This window comes from Oppia nitens, unplaced genomic scaffold (genome assembly GCF_028296485.1).
Source record: "Oppia nitens isolate AA-2021 unplaced genomic scaffold, nextdenovo-longstitch-racon4-pilon3 scaffold16_pilon_pilon_pilon, whole genome shotgun sequence".
NCBI classification, from domain to species: domain Eukaryota; kingdom Metazoa; phylum Arthropoda; class Arachnida; order Sarcoptiformes; family Oppiidae; genus Oppia; species Oppia nitens.
In genome coordinates this window covers 1893357-1908091 of record NW_026533195.1, presented here as the reverse complement: position 1 = coordinate 1908091, position 14735 = coordinate 1893357, and the positions used below count along the sequence as shown (strand labels likewise).

At 22.6% G+C, this 14735-nt stretch overlaps 2 protein-coding genes across 2 annotated transcripts; one reads left to right on the top strand and one right to left on the bottom strand.

Annotated features, from left to right (window-relative positions):
* Nucleotides 1-3705: 3705 nt before the first annotated feature.
* LOC128965052 (putative fatty acyl-CoA reductase CG5065) lies at nucleotides 3706-8116 on the top strand. The gene is made up of 6 exons (XM_054311705.1): nucleotides 3706-3786; nucleotides 4437-4643; nucleotides 4754-5043; nucleotides 6219-6782; nucleotides 7896-8049; nucleotides 8096-8116. Exons 1-6 carry the CDS (start codon nucleotides 3706-3708, stop codon nucleotides 8114-8116), a joined length of 1317 nt encoding a protein of 438 aa, XP_054167680.1.
* A 2513-nt stretch (nucleotides 8117-10629) lies between these two features.
* Nucleotides 10630-14394, bottom strand: LOC128965051 (fatty acyl-CoA reductase 1-like). Its single transcript, XM_054311704.1, has 5 exons — nucleotides 14314-14394; nucleotides 12962-13168; nucleotides 12564-12853; nucleotides 11486-12049; nucleotides 10630-10903 (listed from the first exon to the last, which is right to left on the bottom strand). Exons 1-5 carry the CDS (start codon nucleotides 14392-14394, stop codon nucleotides 10630-10632), a joined length of 1416 nt encoding a protein of 471 aa, XP_054167679.1.
* Between the last annotated feature and the right edge of the window lie 341 nt (nucleotides 14395-14735).

Sequence of the window (14735 nt, the reverse complement as noted above, 5' to 3'; positions counted from 1 at the left end):
TTATATTGGCTGCACCTAAAGCTACCGGTGCTGCTGCAGCTGATCCTATCAATAATGTTGTTACAGTTGAAACCTATTGGAAATATGGCGGTCCAGAGGGTCTGAAAAGTGTACAGATATTTACAGTCGATGACAAAAGCAATAGAGATGACCCGAAACTGGTGGCCAATTGGGATGAAATTGACAAAATATTTGCCGACAATACCCAAGTGGCCAACAAACCTCTCAAATTGGTGGTCATATGTGGTGCACCGCGAATCGGTAAATCAACGTTTGCCAGTCTATTGTATTTAAACAATGAGCCTATCTATCAAAATAGTAACAATAATGATAATAATAATATTAGTATTGAAATAAATACTAAAAATATTGTTAAAATATTTGAGACATCGGGTAAAACATTTCGGGCTAATACTAAAGGTGTTTGGATAACACCGGTTCCCATACCTGTTAGGGAACGACCCGATAGTGATATACTATATAATGTGTTTATTGTTGACGTCGAGGGTATATTGGGTCCCAATTCCGATCAATTTATTTATCAACAGTTATATGTATTATCATCGATGATGTCCTCGCATTTTATCTATTATCTCAGGTATTCAATCAAATAAATTGTTAATTTATTTAATTATTAATAACTTTTAACTTTTTCTAGACATCCATTCAATGAATATCACGAACAAGTACTACAAGTGTACACAACATTAGCCCAAACCGTACAGTCGTTGAACGATAAGTTAATACTAATGCCCAGTAATTTGGTTAACGACCGGGAGTTTCGATACGGACGGGTAGATAGCGATAAATATATGGATACATTGAACAGGGATGCAAAAATTAACCTAGAAAAGTTTACTAAATATTTTAAAAGTATAGACAGCTATCTGATGCCCGAACCGGCTGAACCAATGCGCACCGGTATGCTTGACGATAGGGATACACACTATACTATCGATGATGTCGGTCACCGTTATCTGATGTACATAAACGATTTTCGGCGGCTATCTATGGCCACCGAAGATGGCCTAAAAACATCGGCCAATGGTTTTACAATGAGAGGACTGGACTTTCATCAGTCGCTGAGACCATTGTTCGACTTGATTTCAACCAATCGGTTAACAAAATTACCGAATCAAATGGAATTGTTGGCCACCGATCATAACCGAAATCTGGCCAATAATATCTTCAAACAATATTTGGATCAATCGGATGTTTATGACGTATATAACGGTTTGAATGACAAACAACTTCAGGATAATCATCGAAAATTATCGGCAAAATTGTTGACAAAATTTACCGAAACTGCTAATCCATATAAACATTGGCTTAAATCAGTTGATAATATAAACACCGATAATAGTGCCGACGGCGGCGGTAATAATAACGGGCAACAATCACGTGATAAACTTGAACATCAATTGACAGCAATCTACCGAAATGGTATATTTTATCGGCAATGTTTCGCTGATTATAGGACTGGTATGAGTGAAAAAATATTGGATTTTTTCAACAAACTATACGATAAAAACGATACTTATATTGAATTAAATGGTCAGAAACTACTGATAGATTTGCAGGTCTACAGTCATAATCTATTGGAAACCCTAAATAGGAAGTATAGCAGGAATACCGATAAATTAGGTCTACCTATAGACCATATTAGACTATCCGATCAGTTAACCGAAATTATGTCCGATTATTTCATGGCTAACCAGCTAATTGTTGAACAACTTATGAAACATGTCAGTGACTATGAGTCCGAGCTCAGGTCGATTATGTCGTATAAACCTATTGTATTGATGCAATATAATCAATGGCTTACAGCGCACAATATGGTCTACCCGGCCATAGACACAAGCTTTAGCAAAATGGTTAACAATTATCGGGTAAAATATGAGCATCAAATCGATCCGGTTATCGACTATATCGATGAGTTTACAAAAATTGTTTAAAAAAACGATTTACATGGGCCTCGAGTAAAGCCTTAAATAGCTGAAACCCTAGTCGACACTGTAGTCGCCGGGGGGGGGGAACTATATTGGCCTATACTGCCGGTGCTGTTAGCTTACCAGTTGCCATACCTATTACCGGTGCCTACGGTATCTATACTTGGATAAGGAAATCACAAAAATCAGATAACGTTTTTAAAGTTTATAATAATAATTAATTGATTAAATAAATTATTATTATTATAATTACTAAATAAATTACTATTTATAGTATTAATCGGATATTTAAAAAAAATAAATTATTATTATTATTATAATTTATTACACTTATTAGTAAAGTTATTAAAATTTATTTTCAAAATATATCTAATTATTATTATTAAATAATTACTTTTTTTTTAATTAGTAATTTATTTAGTAATTATATCAATTTATATAGTTATTAAATACCTAATAAAAAAATATCATAGAATTCATTAACTATTAATAGTATAACTTATCTCCTAAAACTAATTAATATATTATTTTAAATGTTTTCTAATATAAAAATAAAAACATAAATTTTATATAACTATAAATATTTAGTATTTTGATAAAAAAAAATGTTATCTCATGTTGTATACTATTATTTGTAATACTAATTAATTGTAATAATTGTAATACTATATTAAATATATATATACTTATATTATAAATTGTATCTATGAAGCTATGAATTTTTTTTAATAACAATTAAAATAAAATATATTATATAATATAAATGATATTACAGTTAAAGTTAAAATTTTTAATAATAAATAAGTTTATTTAATTAATAACATATTATTTTATTAAACAATAAATAAATTAACTAATTAATTAAGATTATTATTATTATCGATAATATTTATATACAACTATATTTGTCTAATTAAACAATCAAAAATAATTTAATTAAATAATTTATTAAGTAATTAATTTAATTTATTTGAAACACAAATTAATAATTAGATTGACTAATAGTTTTTATTAGTAATTTTTACTTATTATATAATTTAATACTATTATATATATATGCAATACAAATGGGAAATAATAATTAATATTTATTTTTAGTTACATTGTTCAATTATATATTTATTTTTTAATTAATTAACTAGATAATATAATTAAATGTATAGGTAGATTTTAAAATTAATTAATAAGATATCACAAAAATTTGACATATTTAATTTACATATATCAATTAATTTTGTTAAATCAATTTTGACACTTTTATATTTTGTTTTTTTTATTTTAAATCTACATTATATATATATATTGTGTAAAATGTTTAGTAAATTTGTGATATACATGACATTTAATTAAAAGCAATTTTCCAAAATAATTAATTAAATATAAATTAATAATTAAATAAGATTTATTTATTTTTTAAATTATATAATTACACTATTAAAAAAATTGACAGTTTCAGACAAAAAAAACAATAAAAAGAAAACTATTATTTAATATTTAATTATTATTTTAAAAAATATTTTTTAATCAATCATTCATTTAATAAGTAATTACATATTACATAAGTATTTGAGTTGTTTTTACAACACTATAACTAATAATTAATTTTTTGTTTGGATAAATAAATATATAAAAAGATACATAATATATAGTTTTAGAATTATTGAATTAGCTAGAATAGATATAAAAATTTAAAATTATTTTTTTAATTAAATTATTATTAATTAAATAATAATAATAATAAATAGTGTAACTAATAATGCAACAAAAATCATTAATAAGTGAATATTTTAATGGAAAGTCAGTTTTTATTACCGGTGTCACCGGATTTATCGGAAAGGTATTGTATTTTTTATATTTATATTATTATTTAAAAATAGTTTTAAAAATTTATATATAGTATTTAAATAGACTGCTTAAATAGAAATTATTTATATTATTATTATTTGAAAGTTAGTTAAATTTTGATAATAAAAATCTATATATAATTGAAATCTATTTTTACTAAATTATATATATATTATATAAAAAAATACAATTATGTGTGACTATGAAAAATATAATTTAAAGATTAATTAATATTAATTAAGTTTACAAAATAAGTAAAATATTATCTAAAAAATAGCTTATTACTATTCAAGTAAAAGTAGTAAATAAATTATTCATGTAATATATTGTTAAGTATACTATTATATTATAAATAATAATATCACATAAATAATTTTAATTACAAAACTTAAATTAAAAATTTGTTTTTATTTATAATTATAGTTTAATGAGATATAATAAACTAAATTTATTTTTATATATTTCAAAAAAAAACTAAAACATAATAAATAGTCAGTAGTTTATATATATTATAAAACATAACTATGATATAATAATTAGTAAATATTAATTAATATTAATTAATTATAAAAATTAAATATGATAAAAAACCTAATAATATTTGAATAAAACATTTTTTTTAATTAAAAAAATTTAACCCAGGTACTATTGGAAAAATTATTACGATCCTGTCCAGGCATTGACAAAATCTATGTATTGATACGTGAGAAAAAAGGACTGTTGGTTAGTGAACGGTTAGATAAGGTATTGGAGGCCAAGTTGTTTAGCTTTTGTCTGGATGTCGATACCATACGTAAGAAAGTGGTGGCCATTGATGGCGATCTATCAGTGGAAGGAATGGGACTTAAGGTATAGCCTACAGACTAAACAAACAATAAAACTATTTAAAAATCCTAGTAATACTTATATATTTTTTTTCGGATCGGGTATGTGTGGGTTGTCGGTGTGGGTGACTGTAGGAGTCAGATAGACAACTACTTGTCCAGAAAGTGGCCATCGTTTTTCATGTGGCCGGCGATGTCAAGTTCAACGAAACAATTCGAGATGCCGTTACCAATAACCTGATCGGTACAAAATATATTACCCAACTGTGCCGCCAGTGTCTGGCCCTCGAAGCACTGGTACATGTATCGACTGCCTATGCTTTTTGCCAGCACTCGGACTTAGAGGAACGTATATATCCGATGACAGTGTCGCCCGAGGAGGTTATCAATGCCGTAGAAACTATGAACGATAAAGAACTTACCAGGTTTAGATTTTTTTAAAATAAAATAATTAATTTTTTATTAACAATTTTTACTTATAATGAATAATTTATTTTATTTTTATTTATTTAAAAATGTTTGCTTAATTTAATTAGATTTTATTTGTTTTTTATTGTTGTAAATATTTCTATAGTATTAACTAAATATTTGTTTTATTAATTTTGTTTAATTAATTAGCTAGTTAGACCAGGTTTAGATTTTTTTAATATATAAATAATTTAATTTTTAATTAACAATTTTTTTTAGCTTATAATGTAGAATTTATTTTATTATTTTTAAAAATTTAAGTTTATTTATCTATTTAAAAATGTTTGCTAAATTTTAATTAAATTATCAATGCTATCGAAACTATAACAGTTGAAAAAATTAAATTAATTATTTTAATAAGTTTTTTATTATTATTATATATTTATCTATTTTATTTTTGAAAAGAAAATATTTAAATAGAAATTTTAATTTGTTTTTTTTTAAATATACTGTTTTAAAATTTAATTGTTTTATTCTTTTTTTAATTAATAATAATTTAATTTTTTTGACATAAAACTAAAAACTAATTTAATTGTTAATTAATACATAAATATCTAATTTAAGGAAAATTATTTTTATTTAATTAATTATAATGTACTATAAGATTTTTAATAAAAAGTAGTTAATTATTTGATGGGAAAATTGATTTAGAAACTATTAGTCATACTATAATTAATTACAACAATAATAATAATAAAATTTATTTATTTTATTGATACATAAATAAATAAATAAATTTTGTCTCAATTAAATATAATTTTGAACATAAATTATTTTTATATTAAAAATATTTTTGATTAATAATTAAAATAATATATATATATATATATATATCTAAATAAAAAATAACAAACAAATATACCGAATCACTAAATATTATTAGTTTTAGTTTATATAACTTATTTTTATATAAAAAAAATTTTATATTTAAAACTATATTTTTATTTAAAAAAATATACATAAAAATTACAATCATTTTTAAATATTAGATATTTTTAAAAAAATAATTATTAATAAAATTAGTAAAATAAAATATTATTAGTTTATATAACTTATATAATACTAAATTTTGTTATATATATATATATATATATATATATATATATATATATATATATATATATATTTATAGATATACCGAACCACTACTAGAGGGACGACCCAATTGCTATACATTTGCCAAAGCACTGGCCGAACATATCGTTCATCGTGACCGACCCGACCGCTTGCCAGTAGCCATAGTCCGGCCATCGATAGTCCTGCCCACCTATCAGGACCCGACTCCCGGTTGGATCGACTGTTTTAACGGTGCTACTGGTATCGGAGTAGTAGGTTCACTGGGTATTATGCGTATTGCCGACTACGATGGCCAAAAACATACCAGTTTTATACCGGCCGATATGATTGCCAATGCACTGGTAGCCGCTGCCTGGCATCTGGTAGCTACCCGTCCCACGGATGTCCAGATCTATCATTTGGCTTCGGAACCACATAATACACCAGCTGTTGGCAAAATAATCGCAGCGTTTGTATTGGCCCAACAGGACAGTCCATCCATCAAAGTGGTCCGACCGCATGCCGGTATACCCCAGTACCGACCCTCACGGTTACGTGTTTGGCTGACAGTAATGGTATCGCACCTGATGTTTGCCTATCTGGTCGATGCTATTATCTGGCTATTGGGTCATAAACCCATGTATGTATTCAATTTGTTTTATCAATATATTTTTATTATAAATATATAGATTTATATTTAATTTATTATTTTTTTAAAAAAATAGATTTAATAATTTAGCATATTTTAGTTGTTTAAAAAAAATTATATTTTTAATAAAAACATTTTTTTTTGTTTTTTGTAAACATTAATTATTAGAAACTGTTTTTACTATATAATTGTGATTTTTTTAATAGTAGATATGTTTAGTATAATATAATATTTTATATATAGTATAATATGATTCAACAATTTTTAACATAATTATAAAAAAATATAGAAATATTTTTTCAAATTATATTATTTAAATACATTTTATTATTATAGCATAAGGTAACTATAGTTGTTTAGTAATAATAAATATTTAGATTAATATTAATTTAATGTATATACAAAATTACAGTTTATATTATTTATATTAAAATTATCTTAATATTTATATTTAATTTATTATTTTAAAAAAATAGTTTTAATAATTTAGCATTAATTTAGTTGTTTTTAAAATTAAATTTTAATAATTTTTTTGTTTTGTTTAGTATCATTAATTGTTAGAAACTGTTTACTAAATAATTTATTATTATTATAAACATAAACAGTATAAAGTTGTTATTTTTAATTAAAATTAATTATAATAATAGAAAAAATATAACAAAAATTTTATTAAAGTTTGAATAATAGATAATATTAGTTAATTTTTGTTTGAATAATATTTATGAATTAATTAATGTATATTTCAACTTTTAAATATAATATAAATTTATAATATATAAAAATTTACAGTTTTTAATTGAATTTTATCAAAAATTATTTGTATAAAATGTACAAATAATTTTTTTTTAATTTTTTTTAATTATTTTTAATTCAATTTATTAAAAAAATTATTTTTTGTTAATATAAAATTCAATGCTAGTTATTATATTGTAAATTATTTTTAAACATTAAGCATTAATTTTATAAAGTAGTCAAAAAAATTATTTTTTTGTTAAAATTTATTAGTTATTTTATTTAAAATAATTATTATATTTTTTTTTTGTATTTAATTACTACAACAACAACAACAACATAATAATAATAATATTAACTAAATAAATACAGTTTAGTTTCGGTAACCAATCGTATGCACAATGGTTTTGAAATGTTATCCTATTTCTGGATGAAAGAGTGGACTTTCCGGTCGCAAAATACCCGATCATTACTTGACTGGTTAGCCCAGAGATCACCAAAAGATTTTAATGATTACCCGTTTGATGTATCGGTTGTCAATTGGCAAGTGCTTGCATATAACTCATGGTTAGGTGGGCGCCGGTATCTATTGAAAGAGGACGACAGTAATATACCGATAGCCAAGCGCCGGCTCACTAAGTATTATAAAGTTATCATTATATATATATATATATATATACTAATATATATAATAATATATATACTAATATCAGGGTTAAGTAAGGGGGGGGGGGTAAGGCCAAAATACCCCCCCCCCTAAGATCGAAAAATTGGGATTTTACCCCCCCCAGACTTTTTGACCAAATTGAAAAAATTGTCGCTTAAAAACGAGGAGAAATGACCCCTCCCCTAAAATTTCGGCGCCGAAGGCGCCGAAAATTTTTTTGAAATTTATAAAAATTTTAATTTTAGTTGATACTATTTTAGTAAGTGTTTTTATGTTTTTAATATTTATAAAAATCTAATTATTGATTAAAAATAGTTAAAATAACGTTAAAAGTCATCAAAAAATAACATTATTTTAATTAAAATAAACTAAAAAATTAAAAATTACCTATTTGTTGAAAAGAGTAATCATATTACAATTTAAATATAAGTTTAAGAAGTTAATAAAACAATAAATACTTATGTTTTTATTAATAATTTTTAAATTTTAAATAAAAAATTAAAAAATATTTTCAATTTTGTACTTAATATAATTAAACTTTAACGAAATTTGAGTTAAATAAGTAGTATTCAGTCAGTATTTGTATAAAAATAAAAATATATAACAAACTATAAACATTAAGTATTGTTTAAAAAATTAATTATGTTAAAAGTTAAAAATTATTAAAATACTAAAAATAACTCATAGTGTATCATTAATGCTTTTATCAACTATTTTTAAATCTTAAATACATTATTTTATTTTTTTTTTGTTAAAATTTAAGTTTTTATTAATTTAAAAAAAAATTTTTAAAAAATATTTATTTTTTGTTAAAATTTAAATTTTTGTTAATTTTTAAGTTTTTTAAGTTTTTTTTTATATTTTTGGAAATTTTACCTATTTTCCCGGGAATTTATACGGGAACTTGTGGGAATTTTATTGAATTTACATGGGAATATTCGGGAACTTAAGGAATTTTTAGGGAATTTTCTCTAGACCCCCCCCCCCCCCCATTTTGGATTTTTGAAAAAATTGCCGTTTAAAAATGCAATAAAAATCTTACCCCACCCAATACCCCCCCCCCCCCCAAGATTTTTTGAGAATTTTGTAAATTTTACCCCGGTCTACCCCTCCCTAAAATCCAAAACCTTGCTTAACCCTGACTAATATATATACTAATATATATACTAATATATACTAATATATATATATATATATAATATAATATACTATAGTATTATTACAATAGTAAAGCTAATTAGTTAATTAATTAATTAATTATTTAATAGAAATTGATTAATATTTACAACTAATCATAGATAATTAAAAATTAAAAATAATATATAAAATTTTTAAAAATTATATTAATATTAATTATTTTTTTTACTATTGTTTGTTATTAGGATTATCTATGGCTATAAAATATTTTTGTTTCTATGGTATTCATCGCTTTTATATTTAGTATATTTAATTGTAATGAAAATGATTTAATTGTATTATATATATATTATTAGATAATTATTAAAATTGTTTTAAATTTTCTTTTTATCCAATATATTTGAAATGTAATAGTTTTTAATTAATTTTTTTTCTATTTTATCAATTGCTAAATATATATATAACGTTAATTAGATAAATTAAAAATATATATATAAATTATTATTAATATTTAATATATAAATTATAAATTAAAGTATTAATCAGATATTTAATTAAAAAAAATTGTTTAAAAAATATAATTTGTTAAATTTATTAGTAGATAAAAAATCATAAAATTTTTATTTTCAAATATAAGTAATTGTCCGAAAAACAAAATTATTATTATATTTTAATATACAGTTAAATATATCAAACTATTAGATTATACAAACAAACAAAATTATAGTAAAAATTATTAAACAAAAATTATTACAAATAAAAAAATTTACAAAAACAACAAAAAATAATACAAAAATAATACAAATTTTTATTTAAAAAAATATTTATATAACATATAATCATAAAATACAATTAAAACTTTTCATTGCAATTAGATAAACAATATATAAAAGCGATGAATACCATAGAAACAAAAATATTTTATAGCCATAGATAATCCTAATAAAAAAATAAATTTAAAAAATTAAATATAATTATGAATTAAATATTTATTTTAATCAATAACTTTTAGTTGAAAAATATTAATTAATTAGTTTCTAGTATTACTATAGTATAAAATAGTATATATACTGCATATATTAAATACAGTATATATATAGTTTATATACTGTATATATACTGTATATATATAGTTTATATACAGTATATATATATAGTTTATATACAGTATATATATATATAGTTTATATACAGTATATATATATATATATAGTTTATATACAGTATATATATATAGTTTATATACAGTATAATTTATATACAGTATAATTTATATACAGTATATATATTGATATAAATATATTAATACTTAGTTAGCCGGCGCTTGGCTTTCGGTATATTACTGTCGTCCTCTTTCAATAGATACCGGCGCCCACCAAACCATGAGGCCCGGGTCATTGCTGCCCAGTCGACAAGTGATACATCAAACTGGTAGTCATTAAAATCTTGGGGTGACCTCTGGGCTAACCAGTCTATTAACGATCGGGTATTTTGCGACCGAAATGTCCACTCTTTCATCCAGAAATAGGATAACATTTCAAAGCCATTGTGCATACGATTGGTTACCGAAACTAAACTGTATTTTTAATTATTATTATTATTATGTTATTGTTGTTGTAATAAATATAAAATAAAAATTTTTAAACTTTTAATTTTAAGTTTTTATCTAAATTAGATTATAAATTTCTATTTTTTATATATATAGTTAAAGTTTTTAATTATTTAGTTTTTAAATATTCTGAATAAATCTATTTTTAGAGTAATAATAATAATAATAATAATAATAAATTTAAATATTTAAATAATTTTAATATAAATAATACAAGCTGTAATTTTTTATATACACTAAATTAATATTAATCTTATATTATTATTAAGCAACTTATAGGTAGTTTCAGAATTTTTATTTATTTTTATAATTATGTTATAGTTTGTTGAAAGTAACTAAACATATCTATACTTTAAAAAACACAATTATTTAGTAAACAGTTTCTAACAATTAATGTTACTAAATAAGAAAAAATGTTTTTTTTATTAAAAACTTGAATTTTTTTTTAAACTACTAAATTATTAAATCTATTTTTTAAAATTAAATATAAATCTTTATATATATATATATATATAATAAAAATCTTATTAAAACAAATTAAATACATACATTGGTTTATGACCCAATAGCCAGATAATAGCATCGACCAGATAGGCAAACATCAGGTGCGATATCATCACTGTTAGCCAAACACGTAACCGGGAGGGTCTGGACTGGGGTATACCGGCATGCGGTCGGACCACTTTGATGGATGGACTGTCCTGTTGGGCCAATACAAACGATTCGACTACTTCGACTACTGCCGGTGTATTATGCGGTTCCGATGCCAAATGATAGATCTGTACATCCCGGGGACGGGTAGCTACCAGATGCCAAGCAGCGGCTACCAGTGCATTGGCAGTCATATCGGCCGGTATAAAACTGATATGTTTGTCGGCATCGTAGTCGGCAATACGCATAATCCCCAGCGAACCTAACAGTGCAATACCGGTAGCACCGTTAAAGTTGTCGATCCAACCGGGGGTCGGGTCCTGATAGGTAGGCAGGACTACCGATGGCCGGACTATGGCTACTGGCAGACCGTCGGGTCGGTCACGATGAACGATATGTTCGGCCAGTGCTTTGGCAAATGTATAGCAATTGGGTCGTCCCTCTAGTAGTGGTTCGGTATATCTATAAAATATATTTATATTTTATATAAAAAAATTTTATATTATATAAGTTATATAAACGAAAACTGATAATAATTTATTTGCTAATTTTTATTAATATCAATCAATAAAAAAATATCTAATATTTAAAAATTATTGTAAAAAATATATATTTTTAATAACAATATATTAATAGATTTAAATATATTATAATTTTTTAAAAATAAGTAGTGTTTGATTAGCAACTATTCATAGATAACTATTAGGATAATAAACTTATAATTTATTATATTTAATAAATAGTTTACAGTCTTATTAATTAAAATTTTTATAAATGTATAAAATAAAAATTATAGTTATTATCAAATATTAATTAACTAGCTAATTAATTAAACAAAAAAACAAATAAAATTTAATTAAATTAAGCAAACATTTTTAAATAAATAAAATTTTTAAAAAAATAAAATAAATTCTAAATAAATTATAAGTAAAAATTGTTAATTAAAAATTAAATTATTTATAACAAAAAAATTAACCTGGTAAGTTCTTTATCGTTCATAGTTTCTACGGCATTGATGACCTCCTCGGGCGACACTTTCATCGGATATATACGTTCCTCTAAGTCCGAGTGCTGGCAAAAAGCATAGGCAGTCGACACATGTACCAGTGCTTCAAGGGCTAGACACTGGCGGCACAGTTGGGTCATATATTTTGTACCGATCAGGTTATGTGTAACGGCATCCCTAATTGTCTCGTTGAACTTGACATCGCCGGCCACATGAAAAATGATGGCCACTTTCTGGACAAGTAGTTGTCTATCTGACTCCTACAGTCACCCACACCGACAACCCACACACACCCGACCCGAAAAAAAATATATAAGTATTACTAGGATTTTGATAGTTTTATTGTATGTTTAGTCTGTAGTCTATACCTTAAGTCCCATTCCTTCAACTGATAGATCGCCATCAATGGCCACCACTTTCTTACGTATGGTATCGACATCCAGACAAAAGCTAAACAACTTGGCCTCCAGAACCCTATCTAACCGTTCACTAACCGACAGTCCTTTTTTCGTACGTATTAATACATAGATTTTGTCAATGCCTGGACAGGATCGTAATAACTTTTCCAATAGTACCTGGGTTAATTTTTATTATTTAAAAAATAAATAAAAGTTTTCATGTAAATATTTAATGTTTTTAATTAATTAATATTATTTAATATTTACTAATTATTATATGATAGACTATCATTGATATTCATGTTTTATAATACATATATATAAATATATAAAGTATACTAATATATATATATTAATAAAATGTGACATTAAACTAATTATAACAGATTAATAATAAATTTTATTTAATTTTTTGTTGATTATATTATAGATTATTATTTTATTTTATATTTGTTTTGCAATTACTGTATTGGATATGATATATACTGTATATATATAATAGTTTAAGTAATCCTATACTAAATAATAATAAAAACAACACATGAACTTAAATGACCCACTATTTAATGTTAGTTAATAAAATTATAATAAATATTTTAAAATATATTTTATATATATATATACCACTTTCACTTAAATAGCCATTAGCTATTTTATTTGTAGATAATATTTTATTATATATATATTATTTTATAATTATTTATTTGATTAGATTTTATTTTTTTTAAGTGAACTAAATTAATATAAATTGCTATTTAATATTTATATATATATATATATATATATATATATATATATATATGCATAGTTTTCATTGTCAAACATATAATCTAATTTTTTTTCATGAATATTAATTTTTTTAAAGTAAATAAACAAAATAGAAAAAAATATTATAGATTTCTATTATTTAAAAAAATACAAATAAATTTTAGATAATAATAAATAATTTTTATTTAATACTTAGATAAATCTATTGAAAAATCTATAAATATATAATATTTTAAGCTAATTTTAATACAAATTATAATAGCAATTTTTTAAGATAATATTTTACTTATTTTGTAAACTTAATTAATATTAATTCATATTTAAATTATATTTTTCATAGTCACACATAATTGTATTTTTTATATAATATATATATATATATATATTTAGTAAAAATAGATTTCAATAAATTATAGATTTTTATTATCAAAATTTAACTAACTTTCAAATAATAATAATATAAATAATTTCTATTTAAGCAGTCTATTTAAATACTATATATAAATTTTTAAAACTATTTTTAAATAATAATATAAATATAAAAAATACAATACCTTTCCGATAAATCCGGTGACACCGGTAATAAAAACTGACTTTCCATTAAAATATTCACTTATTAATGATTTTTGTTGCATTTTATTAGTAATTTATATTATTAATAATTAATTAATCAAAAAAAATTTTAAAATAATAATATTAAAATTATTTAACTATTCAAAAATTTAAAAAAAAAACTATATTATATGATATATATATATTTAAATCAAAAAATAATATTATTATTTATAGTGTATATATATATATATTTATATAAATAATTTTGTAATTCATATAAATCTTGACTAAATAAATAAATTTAATTAAAAAAAACTTTAACCACAATTCAAATATAATTATAATCACATATTTATTGATTAAATAATAGAGTTAATAATAGCAATAGTCATACATTAATAAACACACATTAATTATAAAC